Source organism: Amblyraja radiata, chromosome 7, assembly GCF_010909765.2.
Source record: "Amblyraja radiata isolate CabotCenter1 chromosome 7, sAmbRad1.1.pri, whole genome shotgun sequence".
In the NCBI taxonomy this organism is placed as follows: domain Eukaryota; kingdom Metazoa; phylum Chordata; class Chondrichthyes; order Rajiformes; family Rajidae; genus Amblyraja; species Amblyraja radiata.
The window spans coordinates 5,062,665-5,083,440 of NC_045962.1; the positions used below are offsets into that span (position 1 = coordinate 5,062,665).

The following is a 20,776-nucleotide window of genomic DNA, read 5'->3' on the forward strand; positions in this document are numbered from 1 at the left end:
GATAGGCACAAAATGCTGGTGTAACTCAGTGGGACAGGCAGCATCTCTGGAGAGAAGGAATGGGTGATGTTTCAGGTCCAGATCCTTCTCCTCCAGAGATGCTGCCTGTGCCACTGAGTTACTCCAACGTTTTGTGTCTATCTTCAGTTTAAACCAGCATCTGCAGTTCCTTCCTGCACATTAAGAGTAAGAGTATATGGCAGTACTTTGGGAATTTTGTGCGAAAAGTATGATTGGTTCAGGAGTTCGATTGCTGGTGATACAAATGCCAAGGAACTTGAGCTGTCGACCATTTCTACTGCCGCTCCATTTATGAGGTCAGAGTTGTTTTCACCCCCTCGCTTCCTAAGGTCAACAGCCAACTCTCTTGTCTTGTTGACATTATTGTCCTGCCACTATGCCATCCGATCTTCCTGATCTTTTTCCTGTACTTAAGCTCATCGCTATTGCAGATCCGGTAACAGTGATGTCATTAGCAGACCTATAGATTGAGTGTCATTGTACTTGTCCATAAAAGCATGAGTAAGTTGGGAGGAGAGCAAGGGACTGAACACATGATCCCGAGGGGCATCAGTGATGAGGGTCAGAGTGGAGGAAATATGACCAATTCTAACTGACTGAGGTCGGGTTCAGCGTTATTTCAGCCTTGACTCCATCTCCTTCCTCCTCTGACTGTCACACCCTCTTGTCTTGTTGTATTCAGAGCCGTGCCAGTAGGGTCAGGTCTAAGAAAGATGGAGAGTTCCGAATGTTCTTTTGAAATAGAGATGAGTGACTGGAGACTTTCAACATGGAACAAATAGATGAAAATACAGTGGGTTTAAGGCTGGTAGAAATGAAGTAACCTTGAAAGTTATGATTAAAGTGCTATTTAGATTATTAATATGCAGTCTGGTATATAAAATGTACTGCCCCAATCGTTTAAGAAAGACTTTTTTACTTTGGTATGCAAATGCATGTTTATTAATACCAGAAAACTTTCAGTTTTTTAAAAAAAGGTGTTAGGGTGTTGTTACAAGTTCAAGTGACTTTATTGTCATGTTTGTCCATATACCATAATATAAATATATACACACATGAATAAATAAACTGATAAAGTGCAAATAACATAAAATGGGTTATTAATAATCAGAGTTTAGTCCGAGCCAGGTCTAATGGCTGTGGGAAGTAGCTATACCTGAACCTGGTTGTTGCAGTCTTCAGGCTCCTGTACCTTCTACCTGAAGGTAGCAGGGAGATGAGTGTGTGGCCAGGATGGTGTGGGTCTTTGATGATACTGCCAGCCTTTTTGAGGCAGCGACTGCGATAAATCCCCTCGATGGAAGGAAGGTCAGAGCCGATGATGGACTGGGCAGTGTTTACTACATTTTGTAGTCTTTTCCTCTCCAGGGCGCTCAAATTGCCGAACCAAGCCACGATGCAACCGGTCAGCATGCTCTCGACTGTGCACCTGTAGAAGTTAGAGAGAGTCTTCCTTGACAAACCGACTCTCCGTAATCTTCTCAGGAAGTAGAGGCGCTGATGAGCTTTCTTGATAATTGCATTAGTGCAAGGGAACAGGTTCAAGGATTTGACTAGTAGAACAGAAGAAGGCTCACTCATCTGTTTAGTTACAAATCAAATTTATTGGCAAAAGAGAGAACAAAAACAATACTTGTCTTGGTATGCACGGGGTCCGTTTTATAGCAGCACACCTCCCTCTCTGCCTCCGTCTGCGGCGCTGACTGCGCCTCAGCCCGTCGGTGAACCCGTCCCGTACATGGACTACCTTATGGCCTGCTTTTATACAGGCAGAAATCAGCCGTTGAAATAACCACTGGTAAGTCCTGACTAATAGCGCTGCTCCCAAATTCAAACTACACCCAATGGCAGGGGACAGCATCTGAGCAAGGCCTCCCTCCTTTGGAAACAAAGCGCTACCGTACGCAGACTGGCGCATAAAGCAATACACATAGCACTACAAACGTGGCGCGTAAAGATAATACACACAGCGCTACAGACTTGGCTCGTAAAGGTAATACACACAGCGCTGCCGGTTTGGTGTGTGTAGATTGGTTACTTTACTTACTAACCAATGTAGTGCTTTATTATTATAAGCTCCGCCTACTACCACACCATTCATATAGTACAAAGTAGTGCAAAGTAAAATGTAATCTCCACCGGCACGGCTGCCCACAGCCACGCTTTTCATTTCATGAATGAAATATTTATTAAGCACATCCAACAAAGCGTTCCCTTCTCCCAGAAATAGGACGGGAAAATAAAACAGAAAAAAGGACATATTAAATAATCATGTTAAATCAGTTTCTACCACAGAGCAGAAAACTACCTTGCAACTTCAGTTAGGCTTGGCTTAACTTCATTAAAGAGGGTTAGTCCTTGAAACTTGATCTGTGCTCAATGTCACCAGCTACCAAAGCCGATTTCTTGTTTGTAGCGGTTAGTTAAGGTGTTAACTTTTCTAATCAGTTTTGACAGGACGGTGTATAATCCATTTAGATGATAATGGAATTGTTTCTGCAAGTCCTCTTCTCCTTCCACCTCGTCCACTCTGATGTCTATGGTGGGAGCTTTGCCCTTTTTCCTATCGTCCAGTTGCACCGCACCCCACTCTATGTCGTTCTTGATGGATTTCAGCAAGATAAAGTAGTTGTACATGTCCCGCTTATCAGAGCTGGACGCTCCGGTACTTGAAACGCCATTAACATTGCTCTTGTTTTCGTCTTCAAGTGGGACATCCCGCAAAAGGCTTGGCACCATGACCGTCTGGTCCATGTTATTGGCCGCAGCTATAAATTTGTTCATGGCGTCGAATAAGGAATGCTTCTGGTTATAAGGTATCCATAATCTGCATCATTTTGCCTCAGTGCCGTTTGCTTTCGTCTTCGTGTGTGGAATCTTTCAAACTCTTTAGATGCACAACTTCCTCCGGCAGTGCCTCCCTCTTGAGCTGCTCTTTTTGCACACCATTTATATTATCGCAACCCGGCATGTGCCGTCAGTCAGTACAGCTGCACAGTTGGAGTAACATGTTAAGTGTGTTGTATACTTTGCTCAATAAATATTGTTGTACCAGATTTGTGAGTACGTGTGATTTACTCAACAGCGCGCAAAGGTTTAAACAAAGATCTGTCGGCTTAGCGTGGGGATTTAAACAAAACGCTGTCGGCTACAACGCTATTGGCTTTAGGTTTCGCACTACCGGCCACAGCGCAATGGGCATTAAACATAGCACTATGGCCACAGCGCTATGGGTCAGGAAAAATTCTCGTATAAAACAGATATTTACACATATCTTTGACACACTGTCCTGGGGATTCAAGGATTTCAGGGATCTATTGAACCAGATTCCAAACCATGGGTATTTCTGAAAAGACAACTAACAGATTATGGAAGTTTGTTGTGAGTGAATCAATTCATTTCTGTTCTCTCAAGTGTCTTGCCGGAAACTAAAAAATGATTACTTTTTCCCTCGTGATTTAATATACCTAGAACCCAACAGTTAAACATTGGGTGCAATAGATCCAAGAGTTTTATGAACAACAAGTGCTACTGGCAGCTTATGTTCTGATGAAAGGTTGTAGTAGCCATTTAGCTGCCAATTACAAAGGTCACTGACCTCACTTATTAACTTGCTTTCTCTCTCCATGGATGCTGCCTGAGCAGCTGAGTGTACCTGCCATTTGCTCTTTTATATTACGGCGCACAGGCAAACTACGAGTACTGAATTATTCATGAGCATTATTTTCCTTGTATTCAACACTCACAAGGGCAGCAGGAAGGGTTAGAGTAATTTAGAAAACAGTAGGAATGTGATTTTCAGGTCTGTTTATTTCTTATAAGGTGGACTGTTTGAGCCCTGCAAACCACCAGAAGCTTTGTGTTCTCTTCAGCAGTTCCTCTGCCCAGTCGAGCAATGCACCAAATCCATGTGTCAGTCCATGGTGAGTGACTGGTATTTTCGTTTTTGTGACTTTACACGGTGTATTATAAGATATTCCAAATTTGACATACATAGTAGAATGTATTCCTTTTTTTTCTCTTTATTTCTAACTGCCGGCGTGACATCAACCATCTCAACTTTTCCATTCCCCTTACCTACTCTAATCTCACCCCCTCTGAACGTACAGCCCTCCGCTCACTCTGCAGCAACCTTGACATTATAAACAAACCCGCTGATAAGGGAGGTGCCGTGGTAGTCTGGCGTGCTGACCTCTACCGGGCCAGGCGACAACTCTCAGACACCTCCTCCTAATCCTTGACCATGATCCCACAGTCGAGCACCAGGCCTTAATCTCAAACACCATTGTTGATTTCATCACTTCTGGCTGTCTGCCTTCCACAGCCTCCAACCTTATCGTTTCCCAGCCCCGCACAGCCCGGCTTTACCTTCTCCCCAAAATCCACAAACACAACTGTCCTGGCAGACCCATAGTTTCTGCCCGCTCCTGTCCCACTGCAATGATTTCCACGTACCTCGACTCCATCCCATCCCTCCCTGGTCCAATCTCTCCCGATCTATGTCCATGATACCTCACATTCCCTTTGTCCCTTTAATGACTTCCGCTTTCCGAGCCCCAACTCAGTCTGAAGAAGGGTTTCGGCTCGAAACGTTGCCTATTTCCTTCGCTCCATAGATGCTGCTGCACCTGCTGAGTTTCTCCAGCACTTTTGTCTACCTTCGATTTTCCATCATCTGAAGTTCCTTCTTAAACACATTCCACATCTTTACTATGGATGCTCAGTCAGTCTACATCTCCATCCCCCACCAGGAAGACCTTAAAGCTCTTTGTTTCTTCCTCTACCGCAGAACCATCCAATTTCTCTCTACTAACACTACTCCGCCTGGTTCTCGCCCTCAACAACTTCTCATTTGACTCCTCCCACTTCCTCCAAGTCCAAGGCGTAGCTATGGGCACCCGCATGGGCCCCAGCTATGCCTGCCTCTTTGTAGGGTACGTTTACCAATCCCTGTTCCAGGCTTACACTGGCCCTACCCCCGAACTCTATCTCCGTTACATTGATGACTGCATCAGTGCTACCTCCTACACCCATGCAGAACTCATGGACCATCAACTTCACCGCCAATTTTCATCCTGCACTCAAATTTACTTGGACCATCTCCAACACCTCCCCCCATTTCTTGATCTCACAGTCTCCATCACAGGAAATAGACTATTGACTGACATCTATTACAAACCTACTGACTCCCACAACTATCTCGACTGCACTTCTTCCAACCCTGCTTCCTGCAAAGAGAACATTTCACGAGAAACCATCACAAGCTCCTCCAGTTGATCCATGTAAAGGCCCTCTTTCGATTAATTCTAGTTAATCACTCTTGCACTCTCCTTACTAAAGATGCACAGAACTGAACCATCATTATAGCTGATCTAACTGAATTCCCTTGTTCTTCTCCATGAGATGTTTGCGTCCGCTTCGAAGAATAACTGGGTCCTAGTTTAATGAGTAGTAAAATATGGCACTTCAAACCTGCATTTGTTATTCTGAATGCCACTGATGTCATAGAAAAACTGCTACCATTTTTTAAGTGGGACTAAAGCCACTGCTAGGGATGAAAGGATTATGCTTAAGTGAGGTTGTGAAGAAGAAGAAGTCCAATTGCTTTCAAATCCATGTCATTTGTGTATCAAAAATTAAATGAATTTTAATCTTCTAATGTGAAATTTAAAAAAATATGGTGGGCTTTGTACTTGCGAGTTTCCAATTAGTCGTAACACAGTGAAATATCAACATTTATAAATAGCAGACGTGATATGTCAACAAATTTTCATTTAAGATTCACAGTATTAGTTTTGAGGCTAATTACTTTGTTCACATTTTAGTGTATGATCTAACCACTCCCCCAATATTGACGTATTTAATCATTTACCTTGTGTCAGAAAACCAGTGTTTATGCACCAATTCTTTACTAACAGATTTTATATAAAGAGTAAAATAATGTATTAACATTTTTGTTTTGATAGGGTTGTCTAACAATAATGCAATTGGAAGTTTACTATTTTTATACATGAGTACATATTTTCTTTTGTCAAATATTTTTATTGATTGTGGTGGTTTTACTTTTAGGATTGTCACAATGGAATTTTACGGGAAAAATGATCTAACTTTAGGAATATTTTTAGAGAGATACTGCTTCCGGTGAGTCCTATGGTTCTCTGATAATGTGATATAAATTTGTGACTTTAATTCCGAATGAATGCAGACATTTTTTATTTGCTGTATCAAATTGATCTTAACGTCTTAGAAGTTATAGAATTTGAAGAAGGTTGATTAAATCCTGATTAATGTTTTGCAATCCACAGTTATGCAAATTGAGAGATGAGATAATCTAATTATCTTTCAAGTTTCTATTGATTCCAGAATAATTCCCACAAATTGGAGGATGTTTGCATTTGGATTTTCTGAAGCCTTTTGTTAAGGTCCCACACAGAAGGCTGGTCAAGGAGATTAGGGAGCTTGCAGGTGGTGTACTAATGGTGTTGGTTGCAAATTAGAGAAGGAAAACAAAGTAACAATAAATGGTTCCTTCTTGAATTAGGCTGTGACTGGTGGGCTACCATAGGGACGGCTGCATAGGTGGTGTGGTCACAAATTATATAAACGATTTGCTTCCATGAACCAAATATAAGATTTTTCATTTTATGTATGGCACCAAATAATGTGGGAATATAAACAGCGATGAGGATGCAAAGAACCTTTTAGAACAAGCTCCAGTGTTTATCAAGATCATGGCAGAGCTTTAATCTCAGTATCATTTTCCTACACGGTTTCATTAGTTTAATTCAGAGAAATCTTATCTCCGTGCTTTATTATTAAATAAATTGAATATTGGGTTTGTTGTACAATTTTTGCTTGCTACAAAGTATTGCAGCAAAGATGTTCCAGACAGGTTCCTAGTATGGCAGGTTTATCGTATGAGAGGAGATGGCACAGACCACGCTTTACAGATAGATACTGCACCAAAAAAAGTACACTACTAACCCATTTTATTCTCCCAACGTTTACATCAACCCCTACTTAAGATTCAGTTAAGGGCCTGTCCCACAGCGGCGACCTAATTTGCGAGTTTAGAAGAGTTTGCGCTCGACTCAAATTCGCAGCATGGTCGACACGTGGTCCTAGGAGGTCACTGAAACGCTCCTTCATGCTCGTGGGAAGTTTCGCACACTCGCGGCCTCAGTTTGGGAGAGGAAACATTTTCAGCATGCTGAATTTTTTTCCGTGAGTAAAAATTGTTCGGCATGGTTCTTTAGAACTCGTAGTGGAGTGGGGTCGCTAGGGAGTCGAGGGCAGCCATAGGCAATCTCCATTTTAATTGGCTCATTGGAGTTTTCAGAACCAAGGAAAGCCGACCGGTAATGTTAAATGCCCACTAAACTTTATTAAAGTTGTCTGGCTTCTTAAAAGTGTTTCCACTCCTTCTCCCCACCCCACCTCTAAAGGACTTACCGTACACTGTGTCAGCAGTCTTTACCTTCCTGTTCATCGCGGGTGTGAATTTCAGACAGTGCTCCCCCGCTTTCCCTGGCTTTTGCGATGTGTGTGTGTGCGCGGTCGGTCAATCCAGCTCGCTGTTCTATCGCTGACGGTCGATCCAGTTCGAGGTTTTTCAGGCGAGTGCCCTCGAGCTTGAAGGTCGAAGACAGTCGCTGAAAAGTCACGTTAGTGGGACAGGCCCTTTATAGTATCCACATGCTCAGGGCAATTTACAGTGCCCAATTAAACCACCAACGTGGAGGAAATGCGCGCGCACACACACACAGTCACAAGGAGAATATACAGACTCCAAACAGACAGCATCCGAGGTCAAGATTGAATTTGGGTTACTGCAGCTGTAAGACAGCAGCTCCACTAGCTGTGCCACTGTGCTATCCATTTCTCTTGTACAGCGAGAACATGCAAACTCTTACTGCATTAAACTCTTACTGCAGTACTTCTCCATGTTGAACAGAGCTCTGTAGCACTGAGGGTATCTTAAGAGCAACGGTGAGAGGAGTTGAGTAAACATACTCAAGAATGGAGAGGTACTGCAAGTATAAAATATAAGGCTGAATCATATAGAATATTTTTAATCTTTATGCGTTTAAATATACTTAAGGGGTTAAATAGATTTCTCTTTTTTGCAGCCCATCCTACCAGTGTCCCAGTATGTTCTGTGAAACACCTATGGTACACCATGTACGTCGTTTTGTACATGGCAATGGCTGTGTGCAGATTGTACTGAAAGAGCTTGATTCTCCTGTTCCTGGCTACCAACACACAATCCTTACCTACTCTTGGTGTAGAATCTGTAAACAGGTACCAATGGGATTATCGTTTTTCAAAATAATTATATATTGTTAAAAAAATTGCACATTATAGGATTTAAATATATTTTTGTTGGGTTTTATATATTTTTCAATGTGTATAATATATTGAACATGGTTATAGGTAACTCCAGTGGTTCCACTGTCCAGGGATTCATGGTCCATGTCGTTTGCTAAGTATCTGGAGTTGAGGTTCTATGGTCACCAGTACACCCGCCGAGCAAATGCAGAACCTTGTGGTCACTCGATGCATCATGATTATCATCAGTATTTCTCCTACAATCAGATGGTTGCTTCTTTCAGGTAACTCAAATAGATGAACCTGTAATCTACTTTAAATTGTTATCAATATTTTCCAGAAACAAATCGTTGCATGTTTAAACTTTTATCTGGTTACCACCATCAGAAACATCTTCTTCCCCACAGTTACCAGACGACTGAGCTGTCCTCTCATGAGCAAAGGGTGTAGATTCGATCTCCCAAGCTACCTCATTGCCTCCCTTGCACTCCAGAAATATGCATATGCTATTTTATTTTAACTGTTAAATCAATGTTCTATCAAAACCAATGCATCGATTTTGACTTCCATCAACTTGAATTTTCCTGATTGCACAATATTAGTGATATGCAGCAGACAATTTATGATTAATCATATAGCATTCAAAGCCATATAATCATCTACATCAATTGTGTAGTTGGTTATATCTTTGAATGCTATAGGACTAATTATAAATTGTCTGTTGCACATCTCTAATTTGGTGCAATCCTAAACATTCACGTTGATCAAAGTCAAAATAAAAGCATAAAACATAAACATTAAAACATTCATTTTAATATATTCCACAGACCAGTACAATTTTATTCCATCCAAAGGATACCTTTACTGCAGTTTTAGTTGGGGATGGACAGTCATTTTCCACTTCGTACATAGTGTTGAAACTTGGTAATGCATTGCCATTGACCACAAAATTATATGGTCAGTTTATCACAAAGTCTAGGTTAAATGATGACAGAGGTGGCTGACAGACTGCTTTAATGAGTAAGCATTCTTTGCACCAGCCAAGTAATAGATATCAATCAATAAATCATACCTGCTTTAAATTGGAGTTAGCTTTGTAGTTACATCATAAGAAAAGTGTAAAGAACCCTCGGCCTTTCATTTCAATTACTCAAGAAAATATATAAGTGAATTCTGATTATCAAAATTTGAAATGTTTTCTCCTGATTCTGTGAATATCAGGCGAAATCAACATTCATCATTGTTAATTTTTTTAGACTTTTAACAAAACAAGGGAAAAAAGAACTACAGATGTGTTCACATGGCAGCCTGCAGCTGGCAATGTTTGTGTCTTTTGAGTGACGGAAGTGTATTTGTTAATATAGATTGAAGAAGCAAAGTTTCAAATTTGTTTGCGAAAACCTGGACTAGGTAGTTTCCCTCCCAATTCAATACCTCTCAGCAGTTTGTGGACAATTGCTTAATTACACGGAAAATCGAATCTTACCAAATTTCTTCAATGTTCTACTGCTGTCAAACCTCTACGCCCTGTATGTGAGGAATCCTGAGCCCACTCCCTCCACCAACCGGTAAAATAAAATGGACCAAATAGTCCCACCCACTTTAAACCAAGGTTATGTCACATTTTTTTCTTTCCTACGGCTTTCTAAGGCAGCCACGCTGGCCACACACTCATTTCACCCCTGCCACCGGGAAGAAGGTACAGTAGCCTGAAAATTGTAACGTTCAGGAACAGCTTCCTTACAGCCATTCGGCTATTAAACACTACAACCTCAAATAAGCTCTGAACTACATAGACTATTATTATCATTATTGCATTATTATTGTTTGTCTTTTTGTGTGTACTTATGTGTGTGTGTGTGTATGTGTGTATATATGTGTGTGTGTGTGTATGTATATGTACACACACACACACATGTGTGTGTGTATATATGTATGTGTGTGTGCGTATATATGTATGTGTGTGTATATATATGTATACATGTATGTATATTTGCGTGTGTGTGTGTACATATCAATTATATGTGAAATATATATAATATCATATTTTTGTATACTAAATGTAAAATTGAGTTCCTGACACTGCTGATTAAGAAATGCTAACTTTTTATTCTATTAGCTTTGCTCCAGTTAGAATGCTTGAAATTTGCCTTCCGCCGCTAGAAATACACATTAAACATCAAATGCCTTCAAAACAGTTGATTGTCCAGGATTTGAAGGATTTTTCACAAAAGTAAGTTTGAACTCAAATGGTAAAACTTTGTTTTTGCTGGTTCGGGTATTGCTTGATCAAGCTGATTGCTAACAAAAGGATCTGTTATTACTTAGGATATCGCAGATCTATTTAACCGTGGATGATCGGCTTGTCTCTATGAAAATTGACACATTCAACAAAACTAGAGAAGAAAAAATTGAAGATTTATTTGCACAAAAACAAGTAACTTAACATTTTCATACCAGTTTGATTACAGAATGTGTAAAATAACATTTAAAACAATGCCAGTTTCTCCCTTGTGTGTTCTGGAGACTAAAGTGCATTTGTTGATGTAGATGGAAGAAACAGAGTTTCGGAACTGGTTTGAGAAAACCCAGGCAAGATTGTTGTCCTCCCCAATTGACAACTGTCTACAGTTGCTATTTGTGACTGATTGCTTAATTACCAAGAAGCAGAGCTTGTGTGAGTTATTACAGGCTTGGAATAACAGGTGAGATTGGGACTCCTTTAATCACAAATCACAATAGTTCCTGGACAGAGACTTTAATAGATATATAATAGTATTATACTGAGGCTATGGGGAGTAGTATATTTTAAGTTTATGTTGTTATGCAACCATATAAACCAGGCATACTGGTGAGATAAAGGGATGTGATTTTACTGTGAAACAGCCTAAGTTGCAAAGCACATCAATTATAGAGTCGTGGAGATTTACAACACAGAACTAGGCCTCTTGGCCACTGAGTCTGCATCGACCATCAACCACCCAATTGCACTAATTGTACATTAATCTCTTTTTAATTCTTCCTACATATACAACTACCCCCAAATTCTACCACTCATCTTGCACTCATCTACACACTTGGGGAAATTTACGGCCAATTAACCGAACAATCACCGTATCTTTGGGATGTGGGAGAAAACCAGAACATCCACAAAAAACGAGCGCTGTCGCATAGGTCAGGATTCAACACTGTAGCGCAAGGCAGGCAGTCTACCAGCTGTTCTACTCTGTAGACAATTAAAAAGGGATGCGTTAATTGGTTATATGTGATTTAGTTGATGCAATTGCCAAAGAGTTGGTATTTTGTCACAATTTTTGTAATCTCTTTACTTTAGCTATTCAGTTTTATAGCATTGTTTTATTATTCTTCCAAAAATATTTTATTTTAGATTACAAGATTTATTTCAGCAAGAAAAGGGACGCAAGAGGCCAGCGGTTCCACCAAGTCCTGGTAGATTAAGATCAACTGAAGAAACAAAGGTATTCAATTGACTCAATACAAATAGGTCAGAGCATCTTTCAAGGGTGATCATCTTTGTGATGATCACTAACCCATACATTCCCTCAGCTCACAGATAGCATTTACTCTCTCTCTCTGCTAGTGTTCAGTTGCCCCGAGGTGACCTCTCATTCCTTCTACCCCCAAAAGATTAAGGAAAAACGAATTCCTTTTAAGTTCCGCTTTACGCATAATTTTAGTGCTCAGTAAAATGTATCTCACATTCCGAACAAAATGTTTTTGTTTGTGCTTCAGATTAATTATTTTTAATTTAACTTTTGACCTGACTTTGTGGATCTCTCATATTTTTTAATTGATTTCCCCTTTATTTAAAGATGTGATTTTATTACTTTTTCCATAGAGTAGTACACTGGATTCTTCACCACGAAATTCTTCCTCAGGACTGCAGAATGGAGACAAAGGTATGATTTGACTTTTGTTTTAAACTTTGATCAATTTGTGTGACTGAATGCAAATCAAGGACCATAATCAGTAAGGTCTTCCTTCATTAAAGCAATAAAAATCATCGGCACGGATGAGTTCGGCCGAGGGGCCTGTTTCCGTGCTGAATGACTCTGAGCCTATGCGCTTAATAAATAAAGCCACCTCATTGACCAGTAACTGACCTGTTCAGTTTGAGATCATTCTTTACACAGATGCTGCAATTTATCCAGTATTTAATCATGTTTGCTCTTTTGCAGACACAGGTTTTAAACTTGGGATTTATCTGGGTGAGCCAAGAGTATTCCTAGGGAGATTATATTTTTAGTTTAATTTAAAGATACAGCATGAAAACAGTCCCACCGAGTCCGCACCTACCAGCGATCCCCGCACATTAACACTATCCTACACACACTAGGGACAATTTTACATTCATACCAAGCCAATTAACCTACAAACCTGTATGTCTTGGGAGTGTGGGAGGAAACCAAAGATCTCGGAAAAGACCCATGTAGTCACAGGGAGAACGTACAAACTTCGTACAGACAGCACCCATAGTCGGGATCGAACCCGGGTGTCCGGTGCTGCAAGCACTGCTAGGCAGCAACTCTACCGCTGCGCCACCGTGTCACCCTTCCAAAATATGTGCTATATTTTGGGTGGGCAAAATCAGTAGCACAAAATCAGTGGGATTAATCAGTAGCTTGTTTAGAGTCTCTCAAAAATGGTGATTCGTTTCTGGATGCAAAACTAATCAAAGATAAAATGTTACATTGTTCGTGTATGAAATAAATGTATTTTGAACATTTTAATTCTCATCCACTGTACCAATTTCTTTATCTTAATGACTGGATAATTTAAAATCTAAGGAGATCTCCCCTTATAATCTTCTGACTCTGACAGATAGATGAGGCTCGCACCAGGGTCTTCCATACCCCACAACACTACTCTCTCTCCCCATCCCCCCCACTCACAACAAGGGCAGAGTCCCCCTAGTCCTCACCTTTCACCCCACCAGCCGTCACATACAACAAGTAATCCTCCGTCAGTTTCGCCACCTCCAACGTGACTCCACCACTCGCTACATCTTCCCATCTCCCCCCATGTCTGCCTTCCGCAAAGACCGCTCCCTCCGTAACTCCCTTGTCAATTCTTCTCTTCCCTCCCGTACCACCCCCTCCCCGGGCACTTTCCCTTGCAACCGCAAGAGATAATAATAATAATAATAAATTTTATTTAATGGGCGCCTTTCATACATCTCAAGGACACCTTACATAGTAATCGGAATAAAAACATATAATCGGAATTAAACAAGTAATTAAAGACATCACAGTGACACAAATTAAAAACAGAATTCAATCCAAAAACAGAAAATCAAAAACACAGTGTGAAAAGAGAGCAGCGGCAACCAAATCGTGCCAGCGTCCACTCTCTCTTCACGGCAGCCATCTTGGACACAGACCTACAGGACTACAATTTGACAAAAAAAAATCATCCCCCCACAGTGGATAGCACTGTGGAGGAAGGCACAATGTCCAGTCCCCACCCCATGATCACCCCAAAGTCAGGCCTATTGATGCCACCGCAGTTGCCTCTACGGAGACCCGATGTCCCTGGCCGTTCTCACCGGGTGGTCTTGCCCCGGCGTCGGGAGAGTCCTTTTGGCGGCTGGGCCACTTGGAACGGCCGCTTCTTGGTTGGAGCCCGCGGCTGCCGAAGCCGACAAGGCCGCGCCGGTTTGGAGCTCCCAGGCTCCAGATGAAAAAGTCGGCGCCCGCTCTCCGCACTGCCGCCTTGCCGCCTCTACGCACGCCGCCTCTACGCTCCGCAAACCCGCAGCCCGGAGTTGTTGCTCACGGCGGTCCAGCTCGCCAGATGCAACACTTGTCGCTTTACCTCCCCCCTCGACTCCATTCAAGCACCCAAGCAGTCATTCCAGGTGCGACATAGGTTCACCTGCATCTCCTCCAACCTCATCTATTGCATCCGCTGCTCTAGATGTCAGCTGATCTACATCGGTGAGACCAAGCGGAGGCTTGGTGATCGTTTCGCCGAACACCTGCTCGGTCCGCAATAACCAACCTGACCTCCCGGTGGCTCAGCACTTCAACTCCCCCTCCCATTCCATATCCGATATCTCTGTCCTGGGTCTCCTCCATGGCCAGAGCGAGCAACACCGGAAATTGGAGGAACAGCACCTCATATTCCACTTGGGGAGTCTGCATCCTGGAGGCATGAACATTGAATTCTCCCAATTTTGTTAGCCCTTGCTGTCTCCTCCCCTTCCTATCTCTCCCTCAGCCCTCGGGCTCCTCCTCCTTTTTCCTTTCTTCTCCCCGCCCCCCACTCCCCATCAATCTGAAGAAGGGTTTCGGCCCGAAACGTTGCCTATTTCCTTCGCTCCATAGATGCTGCTGCACCCGCTGAGTTTCTCCAGCATTTTTGTGTACCTTTGTGCTTATCACTGTTGCCCAGAGAGCTGATCACTTTCTACCTTGCTCAATCAATCAATTTTATTCATCAGTTACAAATATAAGTGCAGTGAAATGAATTTGCCAGCAGCGGTATAATCAAAAGAGAACACACAATACACAATAAAATTTAACACAAACATCCATCACAGCATTCTTCACTGTGGTGGAAGGCACAAAATACAGTCAGTCCTCCTCCATTGTTCACCCGTGGTCGGGGCCATAAACCTCCATACAGGCCTCACGTCGGGACGGTCGAACACACTCCGCGACTTGGAGGTCCCGAATCGGCGCTTTCCTACCGGAGACCGCGGTTTCAAGATGTTGCAGGCCGGCGGTCGGATCTCTTCTCTGGCTGTCCCCGGCGAGGGAACCCAGGCTCCGGGTGGTAAGTCCACGCCGCGCCCGCGGCTAGAAGCTCCGCAGACTGCGGCTTCTGGATGTTATAGGCCGCGGGCCGGCGATCGGAGCTCTTCTCCGGGGATCCGCAATGAGGGATCCGAGGATCTGGACGACTCGCTTCAGGATGTAACAGTTCGCGGGCCAGCGATTGGAGCACTCCCTTCTGGCGACCCCGGCAAGGGCTCGCCCGCTCCGCGATGAAAAGTCCACGCTGCGCCCACTGCTGAAACTCTGGGCCCGACTCCGGGAAAGGTACTCCAATCCACGGTGTTAGGCCGCGAGGGAGGCGACATGGAAAAAGTCGCCTCTCCGTGGAGGAGGCAACCAAAAATGGTTCCCCCCCCCTCACCACCTCCCACGCAAGACACACCGAGAAACACTAAAACAAACATTTGGACACACTATAAAAAACAAAAAAATAGAAATAACGAACACGCTGCTGGCAGGGCAGCCGTCTCGCAGCGCCCCCACCGACCGCTGTGAGGACCCCAGGATCTTGAATTGTAAATTACTCTCATTTCCAATTCTGCACTGTCAATTGAGGATTGAGAATGCACAACTTTGCACTACCACACAAAAAGTTGAGTTGGCCTCTTATCTACTGTCCAAAACATTTTCAACATTCAGAAATTGAAATATTATTGAGTTTACTAATTTAGTTCCTTTTATTATAAATCCATTTCTTACGTGGACTGGTGTGTATGTGCTATTGATAACGGAAACGGTCTATGATCAAACGTTTAATCTCCATATCTTGTCAATGTTTAATTTTAAGTTTATTCAAATTAATTGGCAGATGTAATATACTAGTGTATAAAAAATTACCATCAGATTCTGTAATGTCAAATATTTGAAATTGTGGTTTATGAAAATGTATTTTTTACAGAGGATCGTTTATTGACCAATATGGCAGTTTGCTGCACAAATAATGGCAGCTCTCAGTTACTCTCCACTCCAGATGTATGCACGGAACAGCCATATGCTGGGCCTGTCATCCCTGCACTGTCTATTACCAATGACCAAGATAGCAATTATGTTGATGGTAAGTACATTTTATTTTCAATGTCAGTGACATACTTGCACTTTGGCTAGTCAGAACTTGTCAGTTTATTAACTGCAGCACTGGAGAATAAGGATGTTTGAGTAACTATGAGCTGTTCTTTAAACGGGAGACACGGAACTTGAAAGTTTCCCTACATGCTTCAAACGCAAGCTATCTCGTTTGCGCCATCTGGCACGCACTCAGGAGCTCCTCGACATGTGTGTAAAGGCAGAATATGAATGCCGATATGAACTGGTTGGGTTGAATTACCTATGCCAGATATTGCTTGTAAATGAACAGAATAGCAATCGTAAATGCAGAATTCCGTTAATGAAGTGTTGATGACCTTTTGACAAAATGATTGGATATATAGTTTGTTTATCTTGGTACTGATGTGTGTTCACAGCCCTGAACATTCAAGATTGTGATCTTTTACAAGGGCTAAAACATGTAATGCTATTAACCAACGTATGATGTTAATTTATTTTGCTGAACATTTAATGATGACAAGATTCATGCAGCATAATTAGTTTGTATTCATTAAAATGCAATTGTGGTGGAAAAGACAAGGGGAATGTAATGGAAAGATACATTTGATATGTTGGCATCATTCCACCATTTGTGACCATATGTTAGTGGTTTCAATATAATGAGTTTGATCAAGTGACATTAACATTTGCAGATGTATGTGATGGACACCTGCTGGGCTCCTGTGACAGTCAAGTGAAAGAAAAGTCAACTATGAAGGCCATTTTTGCAAACCTACTTCCAGGAAGCAGCTATAACCCCATTCCCTTCCCATTGTGAGTTTTGTTCCTGTCGAAAAAAAGCCAATCTGTTTCATGTTTAACTTGAAACAAAATCGTTGTTCTGAATTACATTCCTATGTTTTGAAATCTATCATTTGCAAATAAGGGGATGGAATTTGGACAATATATCTAGAGATTTAACTTTGTTTCTGCATTCTAAAAAATATTATTCAGTGCAAAGTACAAAACGATTTCACTTTATTGCAATGTATCTGCTGGTCATATCAGTGATATCATTTTATGGAGAACTGTGGACCAGCTGATCCTATGGATGTCAACCAGATGCCTAAAATCTGTTAATTCATGAGATGTCAACTTTCACTATTCAACGTCTGCAAATATTTTCAAATATCAAATATTTGAAATATCTTCAAATGTCTTTCACTATTAAACGTTGGGGGAAGTTAACAACTTAAATAGTTTTAGACAATAGGTGCAGGAGTAGGCAGTTCGGCCCTTCGAGCCAGCACCGCCATACAATCTATACATAATTAGCTCTGATCTCGTGCTCTTCCGGTTTGCGCAGTTTTTCTATTTGCGCGAAAACGGTACGCGATAGCGCTACGATTTTTCGCCAGCTCACTCACCGTTAGCCTTTGCTGCGAGCACACCAAGTTTCATAAGGAGTGGGGGAGGTGGGGGATAGGGGAGATAATGAGTGGGGGATAAAAGGGATAGGAGGAGGGTAGGGAGGGGAGAGGAGGTATGGAGAGAGGGACGGAGTGACTGAGGGTATGGGAGAGGTGAGGGAGGGATTGGGGAGGGGAAAGAAGAGGGAGGGAGAGAGTGCTAGGGATGAGGGGAAACGAGCTGCACCTGTGCAGTTGGGGGCAATGGGTGAGTGGTGGAATATTGCGTTTGGGGACCAAGCATCCTGTGTGACAGGGACCCAATGGGTCCACTTAGTCTAGTATGATCTATATTTCATTGTGGAAGTGAAACATAGCCAGCTTCTAAATTTAACAATCAATATACCAGATGCTCTGTTCCTATACAATCTTTGCAAAACGATGTGACCATTTGTTTATTACATTGTTTAATTAATAGTGATCCAGATAAACACTTCCTTATGTGGGAACATGAGCGTGTCCCAATTACCGTGTGTGAGAAGGAGCCGAGTTCAATCATTGCATTTGCACTCAGGTACTGTTTTAATTTTTAAGACATTTTTTCACCTGTTGTAATTAAGTAAATACTAGCCTCTAACCTTTTCATATTCCCTGTAGCTGTAAAGAATACAAGAATGTCGTGGAAGATCTTGGAAGAGAATCTTTGAAGAGTGGAAGTGATGAGAGCATGCAGCAGATAAAGTAATTGGGTTGGGGTCAAGAATATAGCTGAAGTAACACTTTCTTTAGTTGTATTTATCAATGTCACTGCTCAGTTGTGGATGTGACACAATGATATGTGGGTTCTTCAATTACATTCACATCCTCTCCTTTAAATGGAACTTCAACGCTACCCATTATTTTAAATCACTAACACCTGTTTTTTAAAATCTTATTTCTGTGCAATGGAATTCCTTCTGATTTGTATTGCTTATTTTTCGAAACTTTTTTTAACCCTTTTTTAAAAACCGTTTGCTGGCATGTTCACTGTAACTTGATGCAATCTGAAGCAAACTCTTCACCTCCGATATCCAACAATGGAAAATTGCAAGCTTGAGGATTGCAGGATAGATTTTGCTGAAACAGTCTTGAACAAGTATCACTGATTTAGTGCAATGACTGTTATATCTGACATTTTTTATTCCATGAAGGGAGGTCCAGCAGTGAATATTTTGTGCAATTACCATATCCTATATATTTTAGGATGATCCTCAAACAGAATTTTTCATCTTTCATCTCTTCATTATTTCAGTAATGCAGACAGAGCAAAAACCAACAGCCCTGCAAGGCACTTGGAAAGCAGCAGTAGTCAAGGGAATCGCACGGCTGACTCTGAACAGATATGTAAGTTTATTTTGAAAGGCTTGTTCAGATGCAGTGCCTGTTTTTGAGTGCATTATAGCTTAAAAAGTTCAGCAGCATCACATTTTATTTTGCTACTGCCGCCTGGCTGGCTTACTTTTAGATCTTGGCAAAAAAATTGATCAAAATTAATTTAGAAATTTATATATATAATTATATATATATAGATATATATATAATGTTCTTGCTCTTTTCTAGCAAGAAAAACTTCTGGAGTTTTATCATTTTTCCGAGGTTCAGGGGGTAAAAGCCCCGAACTGTCCATACAGAAAAAAGAGGCTTTACAAGGTGCAGATAGTGCTTTTTTCCAGGTCACACAATCAGGGAAAGGAGGGGCAGAGGATCATGCTGCAGAATCACAAGGTACAGTGAAGTCCCAGTCACTGACACACTAAACATTATACAATGACATTGTATGTGCCTTTTGAACTTCTGCATTGCTAACAACGTTTGTTTTTCTTCTTTCACTTCATTGCAAAGTTGCTATATTAATACCATTACTGGAAACAACTCTGATTTCCGACCATGGCACCAACCAGGCTACAAGCATTGAAGGCTGTGAATGGGGCAGTTGCTCTAATAATGTGAAATTTGATTATTTTTTTCTCTTTCGGACCAATAACATTTTGTAAATCAATGTTATTTAGTTCCTTCAAAGTTTAAAATGATTCCTTGGGACTAACTGTAATATAAATGTCATTTACTGATACACTTTTTAATCTATACCATGTCATTTATAAAATATTGTTTACATGTCTTTTCAATTTCTATCTCCTGCATGTTTGCCAGAATGCTTGATCTCCAATCTTTTTGTGTTAAATGTTCGTTGTATGTTGAAATCCTTTCAAAGTATTGAATTTTGTTTGCCCCTTTGCCATGAATATAAAATCCTTTTCAATAATAGGCAAGTCTCCTTAACTCTGAAAGGATGATTCATAACTCATCGTCAGATTGCCGGTAGATAGACACAAAAAGCTGAAATAACTCAGCGGGTCAGACAGCAACTCTGGAGAAAAGGGATAGGTAAAAGGGATAGGTAACATTTCAGGTCGAGACCCTTCTTCAGACTCTGAAGAAAGGTCGAGACCCATATTTTCTCCAGAGATACTGTCTGACCCGCTGAGTTACTCCAGATGAGTCTACCTCAAGTCCAAGTTCAAGTGAGTTTATTGTCATGTGTCCCTGTATAGGACAATGAAATTCTTGCTTTGCTTAAGCACACAGAAAATAGTAGGCATTTACTACAAAACAGATAAATGTGTCCATATACCATGATATAAATATATACACACATGAATAAATAAACTGGTAGTGCAAATAACAGAAAGTGGTTGCTAATAATCAGAGTTTTGTCCGAGCCAGGTTTAATAGCCTGATGGCTGAGGGGAAGTAGCTTTTCCTGAACCTGGTTGTTGCAGTCTTCAGGCTCCTGTACCTTCTACCTGAAGGTAGCAGGGAGATGAGTGTGTGGCCAGGATGGTGTGGGTCTTTGATGATACTGCCAGCCTTTTTGAGGCAGCGACTGCGATAAATCCCCTCGATGGAAGGAAGGTCAGAGCCGATGATGGACTGGGCAGTGTTTACTACTTTTTGTAGTCTTTTCCTCTCCAGGGCGCTCAAATTTCCGAACCAAGCCACGATGCAACCGGTCAGCATGCTCTCAAATGTGCACCTGTAGAAGTTAGAGAGAGTCTTCCTTGACAATCCGACTCTCCGTAATCTTCTCAGGAAGTAGAGGCGCTGATGAGCTTTTTTGATAATTGCGTTAGTGTTCTCGGACCAGGAAAGATCTTC

At 41.6% G+C, this 20,776-nt stretch overlaps 2 protein-coding genes across 5 annotated transcripts in view; one reads left to right on the top strand and one right to left on the bottom strand.

The window, feature by feature from the left end:
• pikfyve (phosphoinositide kinase, FYVE-type zinc finger containing) overlaps positions 1 to 20,776 on the top strand; it is a 121,154-nt gene that overhangs the window by 82,959 nt on the left and 17,419 nt on the right. For 3 of the 4 annotated variants that reach the window (XM_033023594.1, XM_033023597.1, XM_033023595.1), the window contains 15 exons: positions 3,844 to 3,944; positions 6,091 to 6,162; positions 8,151 to 8,322; positions 8,455 to 8,633; positions 10,469 to 10,582; positions 10,678 to 10,786; positions 10,900 to 11,054; positions 11,738 to 11,828; positions 12,209 to 12,269; positions 16,048 to 16,203; positions 16,886 to 17,006; positions 18,060 to 18,155; positions 18,239 to 18,322; positions 18,873 to 18,964; positions 19,181 to 19,345. In XM_033023594.1, the coding sequence (XP_032879485.1) occupies positions 3,844 to 3,944; positions 6,091 to 6,162; positions 8,151 to 8,322; positions 8,455 to 8,633; positions 10,469 to 10,582; positions 10,678 to 10,786; positions 10,900 to 11,054; positions 11,738 to 11,828; positions 12,209 to 12,269; positions 16,048 to 16,203; positions 16,886 to 17,006; positions 18,060 to 18,155; positions 18,239 to 18,322; positions 18,873 to 18,964; positions 19,181 to 19,345 (1,768 nt within the window). The remainder of the gene's footprint in view (positions 1 to 3,843; positions 3,945 to 6,090; positions 6,163 to 8,150; positions 8,323 to 8,454; positions 8,634 to 10,468; positions 10,583 to 10,677; positions 10,787 to 10,899; positions 11,055 to 11,737; positions 11,829 to 12,208; positions 12,270 to 16,047; positions 16,204 to 16,885; positions 17,007 to 18,059; positions 18,156 to 18,238; positions 18,323 to 18,872; positions 18,965 to 19,180; positions 19,346 to 20,776) is intronic. The other variant, XM_033023596.1, reaches the window with a different exon arrangement.
• Positions 2,306 to 2,985, bottom strand: LOC116974976 (mid1-interacting protein 1-B-like). The gene is given in 2 exon segments (XM_033023598.1): positions 2,306 to 2,835; positions 2,837 to 2,985. Coding segments are annotated over 2 exon segments (453 nt in total). The 5' UTR covers positions 2,858 to 2,985; the 3' UTR covers positions 2,306 to 2,403.